Here is a 19,150-nt window from a genome sequence, read left to right as displayed (position 1 = left end):
GTTTCCATTCAACCTTTTTATGTGAGTTACGTACATGTCGGATAAAAAATGTCACGACATCATGATAAAGCATGCAGCTTTTTACAGATTAAATAAATTATGATTCCTACAGAATAAATAAATTATGATGAACTTCACAGGGTGGTGAAAGTCCACGGTGATGAGCTTGATGCTCCCTTCAATAAATATCGAGGGTCTTATTCTGGTGACAAGTTGATCAATGCATGGCTGCTGTGTGACAATTTAAAATTATCTCGCACTTTTGTCCATAATAATCTCATCATGTAGCCTATACCCGCACTGTATCTTTGCGCTGTTGACTTGAGTGCATGTGCAAATACCAGAGTGGGTACACTCGCTATACCTAAGCAACATTTTCAGTTCCCGGGAATTTAACCGCAAAAGTTATTTTTATGCGCACTACGTATTTACACACATACTTTTATCTGCAACAAGTCAATTTGACGGAAACACAACTCTGATTGGAAAATGTGCATATTGTTTTTATGCAGATTTTAGAATATTGTAATGAAAATCTTGCCAATTTGATGGAAACCTAGCTATAGACAACCTTAAGACTGTGACAAGTGCGCTAGTCCAATGTCACTTTGATTATGCCTGCACATCACGGTGCAGCCCCAAACATCTAAAGAATAAGCTACAGATCAGTCAAAACGAGCTTGTAATAATTGTACTTAAACTCCCCCATTATACTCATCTGGAGGTCGAGCATTTTAAGCAGCTAGGCTGGCTATCTGTGGGAAAAAGAGTAGTATTAATTCAACTTGGTCTGGTCCACAGAATTATCACGGACTCAGGCCCCAGGCTTCTATCCAACTATTTTTCATTTGTTAGAGATGTCCACCAGTATAATACCAGAGCCAGAGTCTCTAATATTCACTGTTTTAAATATAAGAGTATCTGGTAAGAACATTTTTATATACTGGTGCGGTTGAGTGGAACAAACTACCACAGCAACACAAAGCCATACCAACCATAATCACTTTTAAAAAGAATGTAAAAAGCTGGCTAATGTGTGAACAGCATAACTTTTTTTTCTGTATCTCTGTAATGTGTCTGTATCCATGTAATTTAAAGGACCTCAGTGGAAATAACTCCCAGACTTTATTGTACAATCCCGGTCACTTAAAAAATATATTTGTACTGTGTGTATATATGTATGTGTATATATTTTTTACAGACAAATAAAATCTATCAATCAATGAATCCAAACTGTGCAGGGGCCATTTGATGAATGGAAAGAGACATCTGTAACAAAACACCAACAAATGTAATGACATTCTGAGATTGTCAAGCCAAGCCTTCGATACTGGGTAGGCCTACAAGGTAGGTAGGGATGCATTTTCTGTTTGTCAAGATTGACATAGTCTATTTATTGTGGTGTTGAAAACGCAAACCATGATATTGAAGTGCCAGGAGTCAGTATGCTTTGTTTATTGGTTGTGTGGTGCATTGGCACAGAAACCTGTTGGTGGCAAATTAGTTGCATATATTTTATAGAATTATAAATATGGCATCAAAATGTTAAATCTGATTTCCTCCTAGCTGATCATTGTCTGCAGCCGACTCTGATCATAGTGTAGGCCTAATGAAACTGTCAGGAAGAGTGAGCTTGTCCGTGGTGGTCGGTGAACCAACCCTCAACCTTCTGGCGGGTAGCTCTGCGTGGCATCGACTGCGTCACAAAAGCATGCTGAAGTCGATATCCACGTTCATCAACGGGGGTCGTTACAGATATTGTTATTTGTGATCCTAAACATTATTTTGAGTTAATTCTATGAGGGCAAAGGGTGTGCACATTTATTTTTATGGTCATGTGAAAATATGTTTTAAGTTGGGGAGGGGTGTGCTTTTTTTATGACAACTTGAGTTTGACCAGCCCCCACCAAATGTCAAACTGTCCCTTAGAACCCTCTTTGGCTGCATTTACACAGGTAGCCCAGAATTTGGCTGCCTGTGTAAACACAGCCTTATAAACACTACCACAACATTCACCTGTGATCCATGCATCCCTAACATGCCAGATGACAGATGAGACATTTCATAATTTCACTGGACTTCATACCAACATTGCACGCTGCTCTCTGAGTCTGTGTCCACCCTCCTTGATATCTACATTAGGTAGGGGTGTATCATGAACATGTGGATTAGCTGCTATGTTGTCAGAAAAGGGGGAGTTCTCTACTACCAACCGTCAGAGTCCTGTTTGATTGGGCGCGAAAGGAAGAAGCTGAATGTTGGGGAGGAGGGGAGCCCTCGCTCGCTTCACATTGAATCACTGCACAGTGCTGATTCAGCGGGACAAAACGGATAGTGGCGGGTGCTGAGGACCGTAATCGCCAGAATCACTGCTGCTTGGATGGCACTGTCAAATCGAAGCATTGCGTTGTAGCAAGGAAGGTCGGACACTGCAGTGGTGTCAACTGTGACCAAATCGCTTGTTTTCCTGGTGGCTGTTTATCTGCCATATAGGAAGTGGATTAGAAGAGAGTGACTGGGAGGAAACTAAATCCTTCCTATTGTTGTGTACTGATCTGGATTTAGGTGTTGAGCAAAGACAAACTGCCAGTGCAGATCTGAAGCGGGGCACACAATGGACACGAACATGCGGAAATTTACAGTTAGGAGATGGTTTTCCGTCTACCTTCAGAAAAAGTCACGGTCCAAAAGCTCAAACCTCTGCAGATTAGAGGTAAGTGTATTGTTGTTTATGGCCCAACAACTTTGTGGCACTTGTGTGCGCCATAACGCAGAATCATTGTTTGCTAAAGGTGTGATTCAGCTGCCACTGACTGCTGTCACTCAATGATGTTGTGGTGGGCTGTTGTGGAACCTTGTGTCGGTCTTGTTTTGTTGTTACCTTATATTAGGCTACACTTGCCAGTACAATTTCAGCATTTTGACAAGCTTTGTAGACTACCATTGCACAACATTTTCATAAAAAAATCATGTTGAATTCTGTCTAGCATGGTATTGCAAAAAATAAAAAATAAATAAAGCAAATTTAACTAATGGCTTAATCAGCTTTAATCTGTGAGTTGAGTGGACTTGAAAAGGTGAAGAATTTTAGCTAATGTGTTAGTTTGTTTACTCAACAAACTCAGCTGGAAGTGAGCTGAATTTGAATAAGCTTGTTGAGTAAAATTACAAATTCATGTTTGCTCAAAACAACTCAAAACCATGCTCATCATTATCATATTTCCCAGAATGCTCTTTTGCAGGTTGATTTTCAGAATTGTTTGTTTCAATACCTGTGTTTTTGCATGTCATTTGATTGGTTGATTTGATCTTATGCTATACAAAATAAATAACATACTTTTAGATTTGAATTCATTCAGTTTTTGACAGCACCCCTTTTGATTTGAAGGAAACCTTCCATACATATTTGCCCATTGTGCTCAGAAAGTGACTTTTTGGATCTGAATGCCAAAACATTCAAGAGATAAAAGTGCTCAAAGTTGACCCTTTTTTTTATACCCAACCCATACCATGAGACAGTTCAACGCCAGGAAAAGATAAACGGTTGAGACTGATATAATTACAAAGCTTACAAACAGGGTTGTCAAACTGTTTGATTATTTTGTTATTTGTTGTTATTTTTTATAAAACAATTATTGTTTTAACCTTTAATGTCAGTTATCTAAAAACACATAAACTCTGATTATTTTTATATTTGCATATGTTGTAGCTTATTCCCTATTTTACATAATCAGAGGTTTTTGTGTTGTGCCCGCCATTGGTTAAGACAACATGCTCTTGAATACAGGTTTGGTGTCATGTTTTGGCTGATAAATGTACTAAAATGGGAATACAATTGAAATTTCAACTGTTCCCAAGTATTCCCACGCATAAACAGAGAGGCATATGTGACCGTATCCCAATGTAATCAAGGTTTTAAATGATTCTGTTTTGTTAAATACTATATCTGTTTGGGATTCTTGTGGTGAATTTGCAGTGTACCAATTATTCATAACTATGTTCTGGCCCCCTGACCTTCCACTCAAGGAAAAATCGCCCCACAGCTGAATGTAATTGGGGACCCCTGCCCTAAATGTATTCAGTCGTTGGACTTATTGCAACCGTTACTGAGATGCAGTGGAGGCTGCTGAGGGGATGACGGCTCATAATAATGGCTGGAACGGAGTATTTGGAATGGCATCAAACACATGGAAACCATGTGTATGATGTATTTGACACCTATCCACTAATTCTGCTCCAGCCATTACCACGAGCCAGTTCTCCCCAATTAAGGTGCCACTAACCTCCTGTGCTGAGATTGCTGTTCCAGTTTATATGATTTAGGTAGTCTCAATAATCAATCTACCCTACCCTGACAGTCATTCTCAATGCAGGTTGCAGGTGATTAAAAGTTCAAATTGTTGGATATCCTCACTCTGGCTGAATTCCAATAGGAATTACAAATCACTTTGAAAGCCAGCATAATGTGACTTGCAGGCTTGATGTGGCCTGTAAACCAGGAGTTTCAGACCACTGTCTTAGGGTGTAACTAGCCCTTCAAAGAAAGGCCTTATGATATATGTGATGTATTGTCATAAACAGTTCCATTTTTTCAGATAACATATTCACTTAGACACTCACTTGGAGAATGCTGGACTTAAAACCATTGACTACAACAACCTCTGTCTCTGTCACTAACAAATACAGTCATGGGTGGTAACTACAATTCACTCAAAGCAAGGCACACTGGGAAATATGCAAATAAGGTATAATAAATTCTCCAGTTGAATTGTATGTTCTTGCCTTTCTTGCACTTTGTCTTTTTACTAGCACTGATTTTGCTGATAGCTGGTTTTAGGAGTTTTACTTACTATCATTTACATTTACGTCATTTAGCATTTAGCATTTTACTATGACTGTGGTATGTGGTTGTCGTACCTAGCTACCAATGAATTCAATCACAATACCTGAGTACGTTTCCTATAGGCTATAGGCTATGCTATTGAAAGCCAAATTATATTTTATAGCCTAAATTGCTTTGTTTGTTGAATAAGTTCCCTGCCGCACACTGTTGATTGTAGTCTACTTTTTGAACTGATTAAGCATTGCCAAATATAGGCCTAATGCAGGTTGAATTTGGTGTAGCTAGGCCTACTTGCACATTTGTTTATTAGGGACCATTATATTTTAAGAGATTAATAATTTGTAAGAATCCAGATTTTTGAACGGCAAACTGTGATTGCTACATACATTTTTTGACTTTTATATAGGCTACTTTTATTGATTCTTGAAGAATATTAACTTTTTTTGCTTAATGAGCTTAGTTTAACAGTTTAACCCAATCAGAACCCAACATATAAGCTTGTTTTACTCCGTTGTTTGTAAACAATGTAATTGTAAACAAATATTGTATAGCTTCAAAACATGGTTACAACTATCATTTTGACCAAATGGATGGTCAGTATTTGCATTAATAGCCCTGTCTATGAATTTGAGAGAGGTTACATTTCTCTAGCCCCATCAGTAAGCTGTTTACCCAAAACGGAGGCCGGGTGTGTGCTTTGTTATTGTTTGAACTGCAGATTGACCCTTTAAAATAATTCATTATTTATTAGATTTGGACTGAAATATTGAAGAATGAAACCAAGAGAGCAGTAGGCCTATTTCCTATGATTTTCAATGTATTCTAAAAACTAGTTTTAGTAAGTTTCAGGGGAAAGGGGAATTGGATCAATAGACGAACATGTCCAACCCAACCACTACACAGGTGATTGCAATCTTCACCTTTTTCTTCACCACATTGCAAAACTACCTGGGCACGGTGCAGTTCCATTCGAAATGTCAAATTGATCGCAATGCTATCCATGGTACTGCCATTGGTGCTGAATGCTGTGCGATGGTTAAAGGCACAACAAGGGATTCCCGCATAGTTGGAATGCCTTCTAAAGTGGTGGAACCACATATATCCTATTAAATTACTATGTGTGGAACGCTGTACGATACAATACGATATACTACACTGAGTGTACAAAACATTAGGAACACCTGCTCTTTCCATGACATAGACTGACCAGGTGAATCCAGGTGAAAGCTATGATCCCTTATTGATGTCACTTGTTAAATCCACTTCAATCAGTGTCCATGAAGGGGAGGAGACAGGCTAACAAATGATTTTTAAGCCTTGAGACAATTGAGACATGGAGGGTATACTCAATATTAGGAAAGTGTATATTGTCAATATACATGGAAATTCATTTTGTGAAGTCGACATACAAATACACAAAACAAATTCTCTATCCTAATTTAACCACATGCCTATCCTCTTTTACATTTTTGCCATGTATCCTAGACACGGTTTCTAACCGCTGTGAACACTTTGACATTCAACTTTGTCCTTTCTTGCTGAGCTTTCAAATAGCTTGCTGTTAAGATGATTAGTGTTGACATACCTGCCTCAGTGAATTAAAAGTGAAGACCTCATAAGAGGGTCAAAGATTCTCAAAGTGATCTGCAGGTTTCAAACCAGGTGCTTTAAAACTGAGCTGCGGCAGTATGGCTTAAACACAAAAGGCAGGTAAGGTTTGTCTCCATAGTAGCTATTTTCTTTCAACAATATTGAGTTTCATTGCATTTGGCATTGTAGGACACCATGTCTCCACAACTTTGCGTTCTCCAAAGATGTTTGTAAATAAAGTTCTGTAACAAAGATTTTTTGCCAGATATCTGACCTTGGAGAAGAGTCATGGTTAGAGTGATTTGTACAATAGCTGTAGCAGGCAATACAATACCCATGTTATCCACTCACAACTTATTTCTCTGTATAGCATGCATTACTTGGCTTTTATGTCCTCAGCAAATGTTTTCAGACTAGTTGGGCTCTAAGTGTTAGCTAATGATACTTTGTGTAAACATTGCTGGGGAGTTATAGATATGTCACTGCTTATGACTGTTTGTCTTACAGAATGCTTCTATGTCTGTGTGTAGTTATCAGTAGAAATCATATTCACTTTGACGTCTCTTTGTAATCCTTCCTGAGTGTCTCATAGCAAGATGTGCAGACAGACCAGCCTCTCTGAGATGAGAAGGAAACAGACATCCACATCACACACTAGACATAGGGGATTTAATATTACACACTAGACATAGGGGATTTAATACTACACACTAGACATAGGGGATTTAATACTACACACTAGACATAGGGGATTTAATACTACACACTAGACATAGGGGATTTAATACTACACACTAGACATAGGGGATTTAATACTACACACTAGACATAGGGGATTTAATACTACACACTAGACATAGGGGATTTAATACTACACACTAGACATAGGGGATTTAATACTACACACTAGACATAGGGGATTTAATATTACACTCTAGACATAGGGGATTTAATACTACACACTAGACATAGGGGATTTAATACTACACACTAGACATAGGGGATTTAATATTACACACTAGACATAGGGGATTTAATACTACACACTAGACATAGGGGATTTAATACTACACACTAGACATAGGGGATTTAATATTACACACTAGACATTGGGGATTTAATATTACACACTAGACATAGGGGATTTAATACTACACACTAGACATAGGGGATTTAATACTACACACTAGACATAGGGGATTTAATACTACACACTAGACATAGGGGATTTAATACTACACACTAGACATAGGGGATTTAATATTACACTCTAGACATAGGGGATTTAATACTACACACTAGACATAGGGGATTTAATACTACACACTAGACATAGGGGATTTAATATTACACACTAGACATTGGGGATTTAATATTACACACTAGACATAGGGGATTTAATACTACACACTAGACATAGGGGATTTAATACTACACACTAGACATAGGGGATTTAATATTACACACTAGACATAGGGGATTTAATATTACACACTAGACATAGGGGATTTAATACTACACACTAGACATAGGGGATTTAATACTACACACTAGACATTGGGGATTTAATATTACACACTAGACATAGGGGATTTAATACTAGACATAGGGGATTTAATACTACACACTAGACATTGGGGATTTAATATTACACACTATACATAGGGGATTTAATATTACACACTAGACATAGGGGATTTAATACTACACACTAGACATAGGGGATTTAATATTGCACACTATACATAGGGGATTTAATACTACACACTAGACATAGGGGATTTAATACTACACACTAGACATAGGGGATTTAATACTACACACTAGACATAGGGGATTTAATATTACACACTAGACATTGAGGATTTAATACTACACACTAGACATTGGGGATTTAATATTGCACCAACATGAAGTCAGTCCGCAAGTCATCTGCAATACACTGAGGCATGCTAAGCATGATTAACATAATGCATACAAATACATATATGGAGACAATATTCAAAACAATACCTGATGGATTTAGATTTCTGAGTGCTTGTGACATCATGGGGTATTTTACTCCATGATTGCCTCTTGAGTTATTCTGCCTGTATCAGGAATCTCACAAGACATTGGTGCTATTTTGCATCGCAAGTGATTTTCATGATATTGTCGTTGTCATTAATACTTTATTTGGATGAAGACAAACCCTTGTAGCAGTTAACTATAGTTTACCCAAGCCCATGAAATTAAGGACAGTGTTCTTAAGGAGGGGGAATCTGGTACTAAGTCAGGTAGACTCATCAAACAGATGGCAGTCAATCAGACCATTGGTATGTTTGTGTTTTTGTTGATCTAAATCCCTGTTTGACTGCTTTATGTCATGATACTGAGATTATTAAGGGGAGAGATTAACTGCTGTGGTAACATTTAACTCATTCCTACTTTTACTTGGCAAGTACAGTAAACTGTAGGGCATCAGCCTTCACAAACAGCATGCATGGAATGATCAGCCTTTACAAACGGCATGCACGGAATGATCAGCCTTTACAAACAGCATGCACGGAATGATCAGCCTTTACAAACAGCATGCACGGAATGATCAGCCTTTACAAACAGCATGCACGGAATGATCAGCCTTTACAAATGGCATGCATGGAATTCATGGTGATGATGGTTTGTAATAGTAAACTGGTATAACTGCTATCAGAGTTGACATTAGAGCTACCATTGAGATGCATAAACATTTATTAATGGTCAAATTGCTGAATATGAAAACAGCATTTACCAGATGTTTTTATCCAGGTGGCCCATGCAGGAATCATACCCAACATTATTGTATTGCAAGCACCATGGTCCAACTGACTGAGCCATTTTGCCAAGTTTACCTTTTCAATCAAAGAGATTATCTTGAAATACACACCATCAACAGCTGTTGACCCAGATAACAAACCTTGGTGTTCGGTATACACTACGCATGTCATGCTGTCATCCATGTTTATTGGCAAAGAGTAATAGTTGGACAAGGGTTGTTTATTATTTTTGATTCCAAACAATCTGCACTGGTGTCTTTTTAAAAAGACTGATTTAACAACTGACTGATTGGGTACTGTTAAAACCTCCTAGTACTACCAGGTAGACTCCATTCACAGGTAGATGTTTTCTATTCCATTCCAGTATGTTAGAATAGTGTGAAATACTGTTAAGTGGAACTGAGCTAAATCCTTTCTCGCTTTCTTTCTGATGTGTAGTGGTACTGTTTATTTTGTTATTTTATTCCCCACAGACTTAACATTTGTTTGATCTTTAGGATAATAAAGCAATTCGCTGTAATCTAAAATGGTATAGTTTGCTACCAATTATTCGAATTCAAATATAGGCCTCGTTTGGAAAACTAAACTGATGCTTTAACTAGTATGAATAGATGGTGTGCTGGTTACTGTGGAATATCACTGTTTGTACAAGGCATCATGACTAATTGCAACCATCTGCAGTCTTTGTTCACTTTTGAACAGCAGACTGTTGAGGTATAAGAGGTTTGGAAATATGAAAAGCCCATGGGACTGACACTTTGGATAGCTACAGAACATTTGTAATCCATTGTTTGATTTATTTGCTTTTATTTTCTAGAGCCCCTACAGAGGTCATCCTTAACCCGTTGATTCTTCATCTACATGATACATGATCTTCTTCCTATTGAATGCTGTGTTCAACATGATATAGTGAAGGAGAAGCTATAGGTTAACATAAACCATAAGGGACAAATCGGCATATGGATTTGAAAAGCATCCTTTTTATTTCATCGTATGCAAAGGGTAATGTAACTGTTTGTTGTACTTGTATTTATTGAGGGAGATAAGCCGGAGATTAACCAGGCTCTCTGCTGTGTCAGTGTGGCAGATTCAGCGATCAGCGACGGTCAAGGCAGGACTCTCACATGCTGTGGTCGGCACATTTCAGAGGCACGTCATGAAGACAGCATTAATAGCCAGAGTGTTCCCTTTAAGATCTCCTGTTTGGCAGCCACATAGCCCCACTCACGCAAAACGCAGTCACACTAATCTCGCCTGATACGAGGGGACCAGGATGGACTACTGGCTGGTTTTGTGGCCAAGGTCACACTCTGACTGTTAGCCTACAACATCTGTTTCAAATCCTCCTATTGTCACCAGTTAACGTGGATATGTGTGGAGATTGACGATACTAAGGGCAAAACATGTGATAGCAATGTACATGTTCTATCCTTCGATGTAATAATGCTGAGTTTCCTCTGATGATACTGGTATACTCATGATACTAGCTGTGTCATCTCAATTCATGATTATGTTGAGAAGTCTCTGTTTGCCCTGATCAAATTTGACTTCACTAGGTTGGACATCTGTCTAAATCCCTCTCTCTGGCTCTCCCTGTGTCTCTGGAACGACATGGGTGTTCTTGGTATTCCTATAATCACGTGATTGATTTGATATGAGGGCCATCTGTTTCCCTGCAGGACGATGGCATCCTGAAAGAGATCGACATCAGCCAGCACACCAAAGAGGGCTTTGAAAAGGCAGACCCCTCCCAGTTTGAGCTGCTGAAAGTGCTAGGCCAAGGTTCCTATGGAAAGGTAAACATATAGCTACCTGGATTAAAGTGTTTGGCTCTATGTTACACCTACTTTATATGTACTATGCATTTGTCACATTTTCCCTACCGTTCAATCTGACATTAATCTCATCCGTAAGTGTTCATTTGTCACATTTTCCCTACCGTTCAATCTGACATTAATCTCATCCATAGGTGTTCATTTGTCACATTTCCCCTAATGTTCAATCTGATTAATCTCATCAATAGCTGTTCATTTCCCCTACTGTTCAATCTGATATTAATCTCATCCATAGGTGTTCCTGGTGAGAAAAATCAAAGGCTCTGACAGAGGACAGCTTTATGCCATGAAAGTGTTAAGGAAAGCAACGCTAAAAGGTACTTATTCTGATACTTTCGAAGAGTGGTATGTTTTTCATCAGACCAATCTGTCACACCCTGGCTCTGGGACTCATTATGTTGAGCCAGGGTGTGTTCATTTCTATGTGTGTATTTCTATGTTGGTGTTCATTCTAGTTTGTTGTATTCTATGTTTGCCTGAGTGACTCCCAATCAGAGGCAACGAGTGTCAGCTGTTGGCTGGTTGTCTCTGATTGGGAGCCATATTTAAACTGTATGTTTTCCCTTTGTGGTTGTGGGTTTTTGTTCCGTGTTCGGTCATTGATACCGTGGACGTCACGAGTCGTTTCTTGTTTTGTTTCGTGCTTTAACTAATTAAAGTCATGTTTGTTCATCACGCTGCGCCTTGGTCTACTCCTTACCTCGACCTTGACAGAAAAACCCACCCGCCAATGACCAAGCAGCGTGTCCAGGGGCAGCTCTTGGGCTGGACATGGGAGGAAGCGCCGGGAGAAGAGACGGTGGAGGCGCGCCGTAGAGAGGAGCTACGGCGTGATCAGGGTCGTCGTCGGACGGTCGTGAGGCAACCCCAGAAAATTTTTAGGGGGGGGCACACGGCATGGACGACGGGGCTGACGGAGGAGAAAAGGGGGCGGATCCAGAAGGCCACCAGGCCAGGGGTACACCGCCCTGTACGTCCTGTGCGGATGCCTCACACAGAGTGTGTGAGGGTAGGCATTCAGCCAGGACGGGTGGTGGCCGCTCTTCACTCCAGGCCTCCTATCCGTCTCCACAGCCCGGTTCGGCCTGTCCCTGCTCCACGCACCAAGCCTACGGTGTGCGTCGCCAGCCCAGTCCGGCCTGTCCCTGCTCCACGCACCAAGCCTACGGTGTGCGTCGACAGCCCAGCCCGGCCTGTCCCTGCTCCACGCACCAAGCCTACGGTGTGCGTCGCCAGCCCAGCCCGGCCTGTCCCTGCTCCACGCACCAAGCCTACGGTGTGCGTCGCCAGCCCAGTCCGGCCTGTCCCTGCTCCACGCACCAAGCCTACGGTGTGCGTCGACAGCCCAGCCCGGCCTGTTCCTGCCACCCGCACCAAACCTACGGTGTGCGTCGCCGGCCCGGTCCGGCCTGTTCCTGCCACCCGCACCAAGTCTACGGTGCGCGTCGCCAGCCCGACCCGGCCTGTTCCTGCCACCCGCACCAAGTCTACGGTGCGCGTCGCCAGCCCGACCCGGCCTGTTCCTGCCACTCGCACCAAACCTACGGTGCGCGTCGCCAGCCCGGTCCGGCCTGTTCCTGCCACCCGCACCAAGTCTACGGTGCGCGTCGCCAGCCCGACCCGGCCTGTTCCTGCCACTCGCACCAAACCTACGGTGCGCGTCGCCAGCCCGACCCGGCCTGTTCCTGCCACTCGCACCAAACCTACGGTGCGCGTCGCCAGCCCGACCCGGCCTGTTCCTGCCACTCGCACCAAACCTACGGTGCGCGTCGCCAGCCCGGTCCGGCCTGTTCCTGCCACTCGCACTAAGCCAGGGGTGCGAGAAGTCAGCCTGGTAAGGCCCGTTCCTTCTCCACGCACCAAGCCAGGGGTGCGAGTCGTCAGCCTGGTAAGGCCCGTTCCTCCTCCACGCACCAAGCCAGGGGTGCGAGTCGACAGCCTGGTAAGGATCGCTCCTGTTAAGTCCAGTCCTGCTCCAGCCGGCGGGGCCAGACTGGACCAGGGGCACTATGGGGGGTGTATTGGAGGGTGGTGGTCAAGGCCGGAGCCAGAACCGCCGCCGAGGAGGTATGCCCGCCCAGCCCTCCCCTGGTTTGTTTAGTTGAGGCGCGGTCGCAGTCCGCGCCTTTAGGGGGGGTACTGTCACACCCTGGCTCTGGGACTCATTATGTTGAGCCAGGGTGTGTTCATTTCTATGTGTGTATTTCTATGTTGGTGTTCATTCTAGTTTGTTGTATTCTATGTTTGCCTGAGTGACTCCCAATCAGAGGCAACGAGTGTCAGCTGTTGGCTGGTTGTCTCTGATTGGGAGCCATATTTAAACTGTATGTTTTCCCTTTGTGGTTGTGGGTTTTTGTTCCGTGTTCGGTCATTGATACCGTGGACGTCACGAGTCGTTTCTTGTTTTGTTTCGTGCTTTAACTAATTAAAGTCATGTTTGTTCATCACGCTGCGCCTTGGTCTACTCCTTACCTCGACCTTGACACAATCTTGCTAAAACCGTAATATTATTACAGTAAACAGACATGATCGGGGTATGATTAAATTCCCTATCCAGCCAAACTGGTTTTCTGGCATAAGTCAAAAAATATATATATATGAATAATAAATCAAAAACATCTTACGTTTCCTGTACTCATCAAATCTCAGTCAAAAACATCTTATGTTTCCTATACTCATCAAATCTCAGTCAAAAACATCTTACGTTTCCTGTACTCAATCAATCAATCTGTCAAAAACGCTTTACGTAAAAAAATATCTGCTCTAGAAAATGAAATGCGGTCTTTTGGCCCTGTCTCAGGAAATGGAGATTATATTCTCCTTGCTTACATAATACAGGCACAGCTGCAGGAATGTCTTCACTGCAAAGCAGAGAGCCATTGCAAGAGGAAGCTGGCATAATATTCTGCATTGCAGTACAGGTGCTTGAGGGGATTATGATTATGAACACCGAATTATTGATAACGAAGTAGCTGACCTCCATTTCTCAGGTGACATAGGGAGAAGGCTTAGGTAATGCAGATAGATGAGCAAAATGCAGCAAATCATTGCATTAGCCCACTCTGTCTCTTATGTGATGACATTCCCAATGCACTGACTAGATAAGTGGCTGACTAGTGACGGAGATGTCTTACATATGCATGGTTGAGCGGTTTCCAGATTTTCATAGTATCAACAGTTTTGACGGTATAGAAATTCATACTTGAGGTATTTTATACAGTATCATCGGATACCGGCCCAACTCTTATGGGTTGTTCATGTATAGCTTTTGTCCACATCTGTTCAGTTCTACAAGTATCTTAATTCATTACCACTATTTTTGATAAGCTTTGTATGTTTTTCAGTCCGGGATCGGGTGCGGTCCAAAATGGAGAGAGACATTCTGGCTGAAGTCAACCACCCCTTCATAGTCAAACTCCATTATGGTGAGTGTATTTCCCAAGTGCTTCTTTCTCATCCATGCAACCATGTTCTGACTGGCACACATACAACAAACATTGAGACATGAAAACTTGCTTGATAAGACAGCCAAATAATTATGTGATGAGATTGTCTTTAGTCATCAGTTGTTAGAATAGTTCTGCCATTAGGCAGCAGGCAGAAACACATTGTGATATCAAATAGAGTAGGTTCTTGCATTGAATAACTCTACAAATGTTTTATAAAGCTTGGCACGTCTCTCTAAAAATTTCAGTGACGTCTGGAGCCCTTCAGACAGCATTAGCCATCACTCCGTCTCAAAGCACCTCACCTCCTTGTTTATTAGCGTGCTCTGAATATTGCCACAGCAGCCCCAGGCAAACAGATGCACTCAACAAAGCAGATAATAGGAATACACAAGGAGACCATATTATCAAAAAAAGATTTTCCTTGACATGTGCCTTTAAGCAGAGCCGGATTACTGAATGGGCACGTAGGGCACATGCCCCGGGCCCCCCCGAACTCCAGGTGGTCCCCAACCAAATTGATTTATTTTGGGTTGTGGGCCCCCTGGAAGTCGGGGGCCCCCCAGATAGCATATGAAAGCAAAAAGTGTAGAATTGCAGTAAATTTGCTTTAAAACTGCCAACTCTTCTCTCAGCCTCATTGCAAAATGTGAACAATAGCATGAGATGACCTATAAAGCAGCAGATGTTTCTCTCTGACCCATGGCAAAAAGTGTCGAATTTCAGGAAATTAGCTTTAAAACGGCAACATTTTCTCATAGCCTCATGACAAGATGTGTAGGATAGCATTGTAAAGCTGCAGACTTTTTTCAACATAAAATGGAGGTCGGTGCCCCAGGGCCCCAAATGCGGTAGTCTGTCCTTACCTTTAAGCAGTATAACTTCTCACCATACTCCAATTCACATTTGGAGTGTTTTCATTTTATTGCATGTCATGAGCGAAGGAGAATATGTATTTTGTGTGACCATTTATGTTGTTTTTATGGCCCAGCCTTTCAGACGGAGGGGAAGCTGTATCTGATTCTAGACTTCCTCCGAGGCGGAGACCTCTTCACACGGCTTTCCAAAGAGGTCAGTCATCATGTTACTCACTGTGATGGCTTACTGCTCATTCACTGTTTTATTAATACATTCAATCACCACATGCATGATGTTTAAAAAAATAATAATTTTAGAAGCATTTCCAATAATTTGTTTTCTTGGTGCAAATGTCCCTTTGATTGAATAGTTACAGTATATTTCGAGACATTCTCAATTTGCGTGATATTACTTATATTTTTTATTGGTCAACAATGACTCAACAGCAATTGGTAATTTGGCTTATAGAGTAAAAACCCTCCCTAGTAAAATCCCTTCCAATGTGTTATTTCTAAGTCATGGCCCTTAAACTATCTCTTTAGATTTGTTTGCCTTCATTGACAACATCAACAAAAAGTACATTCCAAAAGAGAGAAAATCAGTTTCGATGACCAATTGTATGTTCAATGCCGAGCTATTGATGGATCTTTGACACTTCTTAGTAGTACAGTGATTCATCATGCCACTTTGGGGCCCATCACTGTGCACCACAATTACCAATTGTGGCTTGCGAAAGTATTCACCCCCCTTGGCATTTTTCCTATTTCGTTGCCTTACAACCTGGAATTAAAATTGATTTTGGGGGGGTTTGTATCATTGGTACCCTCCCCCCCTTTTATTTAACTAATTATGTGACTTCTGAAGGTAATTGGTTGTACCAGATCTTATTTAGGGGCTTCATAGCAAAGGGGGTGAATACATATGCATGCACCACTTTTCCGTTATTAATTTTTTTGAATTTTTTGAAACATTTGTCCATTACATGAAATCCAAATAAAAATCAATTTAAATTACAGGTTGTAATGCAACAAAATAGGAAAAACGCCAAGGGGGATGAATACTTTTGCAAGGCACTGTATAACTGCCTCTCAGCCACCATCATAGTTAGCCTTCCTGTGAAGTAATTTCAGAGCTTGAGCCAAGTAGGAGCAAATCGGTCCCCAAAACACTGTGTGGCCCTCCGTTGAATTTTGAAATCCCAATGAGGCCCTCAAGTCAAAATTATTGCCCACCCCTGCAATAGCCTGTATTGAAATACTGCTATTATGAAGAAATTATAGACAACAACTCATTTGATTAAACCATTGGCTCATAGAGTTCCTTTGGGACATTTAGCCAACAACTGCAGATTGTTTCATCACACTATACATTTTTTAACTCATTAATTGGCGATACTCCAAGCTATGTGGATTGCAGTATTTTGTGTTTGTAACAAACAATGATCATATTTAACATGCTAGTTGACTCCATTATGAATTAAGATGCATGTATTATATACAGTGCATTCGGAAAGTATTCAGACCCCTTGACTTTTTCCAATGTTTGTTACGTTACAGCCTTATTCTAAAATGAATGTAAAAAATGTTTCTCTCTCTCATCAATCTACACACAATAACCCATAATGACAAAGCAAAAACTGGTTTTTATAAGTAAAAAAAAATAAAAAATACGGAAATATCACAATTACATAAGTATTTGTTGAAGCACCTTTGGCAGCTATTACAGCCTCGAGTATTCTTGGGTGTGACGCTACAGGCTTGGCACACCTGTATTTGGGGATTTTCTCCCATTCTTCTCTGCAGATCCTCTCAACCTCCGTCAGGTTGGATGAGGAGCGTCGCTGCACAGCTATTTTCAGGTCTCTCCAGAGATGTTAGATTGGGTTCAAGTCCAGGCTCTGGCTGGGCCACTCAAGGACATTCAGAGATTTGTCACGAAGCCACTCTTGCGTTGTCTTAGCTGTGAGCTTAGGGTCGTTGTCCTGTTGGAAGGTGAACCTTCACCCCAGTCTGAAGTCCTGAGCGCTCTGGAGCAGGTTTTCATCAAGGATCTCTCTGTACTTTGCTCTGTTCATCTTTCCCTCAATCCTGACTAGTCTCCCAGTCCCTGCTTCTGAAAAACATCCCCACAGCATGATGCTGCCACCACCATGCTTCACCGTAGGGATGGTGGCAGGTTTCCTCCAGACGTGACGCTTGGCATTCAGGCCAAAAAGTTCAATCTTGGTTTCATCAGACCAGAGAATATTGTTTCTCATGGTCTGAGAGTCCTTTAGGTTCCTTTTGGCAAACTCCAAGTTGGCTGTCATGTGCCTTTTACTGAGGAGTGGCTTCCGTCTGGCCACTACCATAAAGGCCTTATTGGTAGAGTACTGCAGGCCTGATTGGTAGAGTGCTGCAGAGATGGTTGTCCTTCTCGAAGGTTCTCCCATCTCCATAGAGGAACTCTGGAGCTCTGTCAGAATGACCATTGGGTTTTTGGTCACCTCCCTGACTAAGGCCCTTCTCACCCGATTGCTCAGTTTGGCCAGGAGGCAAGCTCTAGGAAGAGTCTTGGTGGTTCCAAACTTCTTCCATTTAAGCATAACAGAGGCCACAGTGTTCTTGGGGACATTCAATGCTGCAGAAATGTTTTGGTACCCTTCCCCAGATCTGTGCCTCGAAACAATCCTGTCTCGGAGCTCTACGGACAATTCCTTTGAACTCATGCCTTGGTTTTTGCTCTGACATGCACTGTCAAATGTGGGACCTTATATAGACAGGTTTGTGCCTTTCCAAATCATGTCCAATCAATTTAATTTACCACAGGTGGACTACAATCAAGATGTATCTCAAGGATGATCAATGGAAACAGGATGCACCTGAGCTCAATTTCGAGTCTCATAGTAAAGGGTCTGAGTACTTATGTAAATAAGGTATTTCCGTTTTTTATTTTAAATACATTTACAAAAATGTCTAAACCTGTTTTCACTTTGTCATTATGAGGTATTGTGTGTAGGTTGATGAGGAACATTTTAATCTAATACATTTTAGAATAAGCCTATAACATGACAAAATGTGGAAAAGGGGAAGGCGTCTGAATACTTTCCGAATGCACTGTATATGAATGTTATCCGATTTTAGCAAGTTATTGATTTCATGTACCTTATTTCTAAGGCTACATACAGTTGAAGTCGGAAGTTTACATACACCTTACCCAAATACATTTAAACTCAGTTTTTCACAATTCCTGACATTTAATCCTAGTAACCATTCCCTGTTTTAGGTCAGTTAGGATCACCACTTTATTTTAAGAATGTGAAATGTCAGATTAATAGTAGAGAGAATGATTTATTTCAGCTTTTATTTATTTCATCACATTCCCAGTGGGTCAGAAGTTTACATACACTCAATTAGTATTTGGTAGCATTGCCTTTAAATTGTTTAACTTGGGTCAAACGTTTCGGGTAGCATTCCACAAGCTTCCCACAATAAGTTGGGTGAATTTTGGCCCATTCCTCCTGACAGAGCTGGTGTAACTGAGTCAGGTTTGTAGGCCTCCTTGCTCGCACACGCTTTTTCAGTTCTGCCCACAAATTTTCTATAGGATTGAGGTCAGGGCTTTGTGATGGCCACTCCAATACCTTGACTTTGTTGTCCTTAAGCCATTTTGCCACAACTTTGGAAGTATGCTTGGGGTCATTGTCCATTTGGAAGACCCATTTGCGACCAAGCTTTAACTTCCTGACTGATGTCTTTAGATGTTGCTTCAATATATCCACATAATTTTCCTTCCTCATGATGC

The 19,150-nt window shown here is 41.3% G+C and overlaps 1 protein-coding gene across 2 annotated transcripts in view; it reads left to right on the top strand.

The window, feature by feature from the left end:
- Nucleotides 1-2,614: 2,614 nt before the first annotated feature.
- LOC311128731 (ribosomal protein S6 kinase alpha-2-like) overlaps nucleotides 2,615-19,150 on the top strand; it is a gene marked incomplete at both ends in the record, with an annotated part of 69,185 nt that continues 52,649 nt past the window's right edge. The window contains 5 exons of one of the 2 annotated variants that reach the window (XM_084160978.1): nucleotides 2,615-2,713; nucleotides 10,908-11,024; nucleotides 11,299-11,380; nucleotides 14,408-14,488; nucleotides 15,501-15,580. In XM_084160978.1, the coding sequence (XP_084017104.1) occupies nucleotides 2,615-2,713; nucleotides 10,908-11,024; nucleotides 11,299-11,380; nucleotides 14,408-14,488; nucleotides 15,501-15,580 (459 nt within the window). Of the gene's footprint in view, nucleotides 2,714-10,907; nucleotides 11,025-11,298; nucleotides 11,409-14,390; nucleotides 14,489-15,500; nucleotides 15,581-19,150 lie in introns of both variants that reach the window. The other variant, XM_084160977.1, reaches the window with a different exon arrangement.

Source organism: Coregonus lavaretus (genome assembly GCF_964263955.1).
Source record: "Coregonus lavaretus genome assembly, chromosome: 1".
In the NCBI taxonomy this organism is placed as follows: domain Eukaryota; kingdom Metazoa; phylum Chordata; class Actinopteri; order Salmoniformes; family Salmonidae; genus Coregonus; species Coregonus lavaretus.
This window is presented reverse-complemented; position numbering and strand designations above follow the sequence as displayed.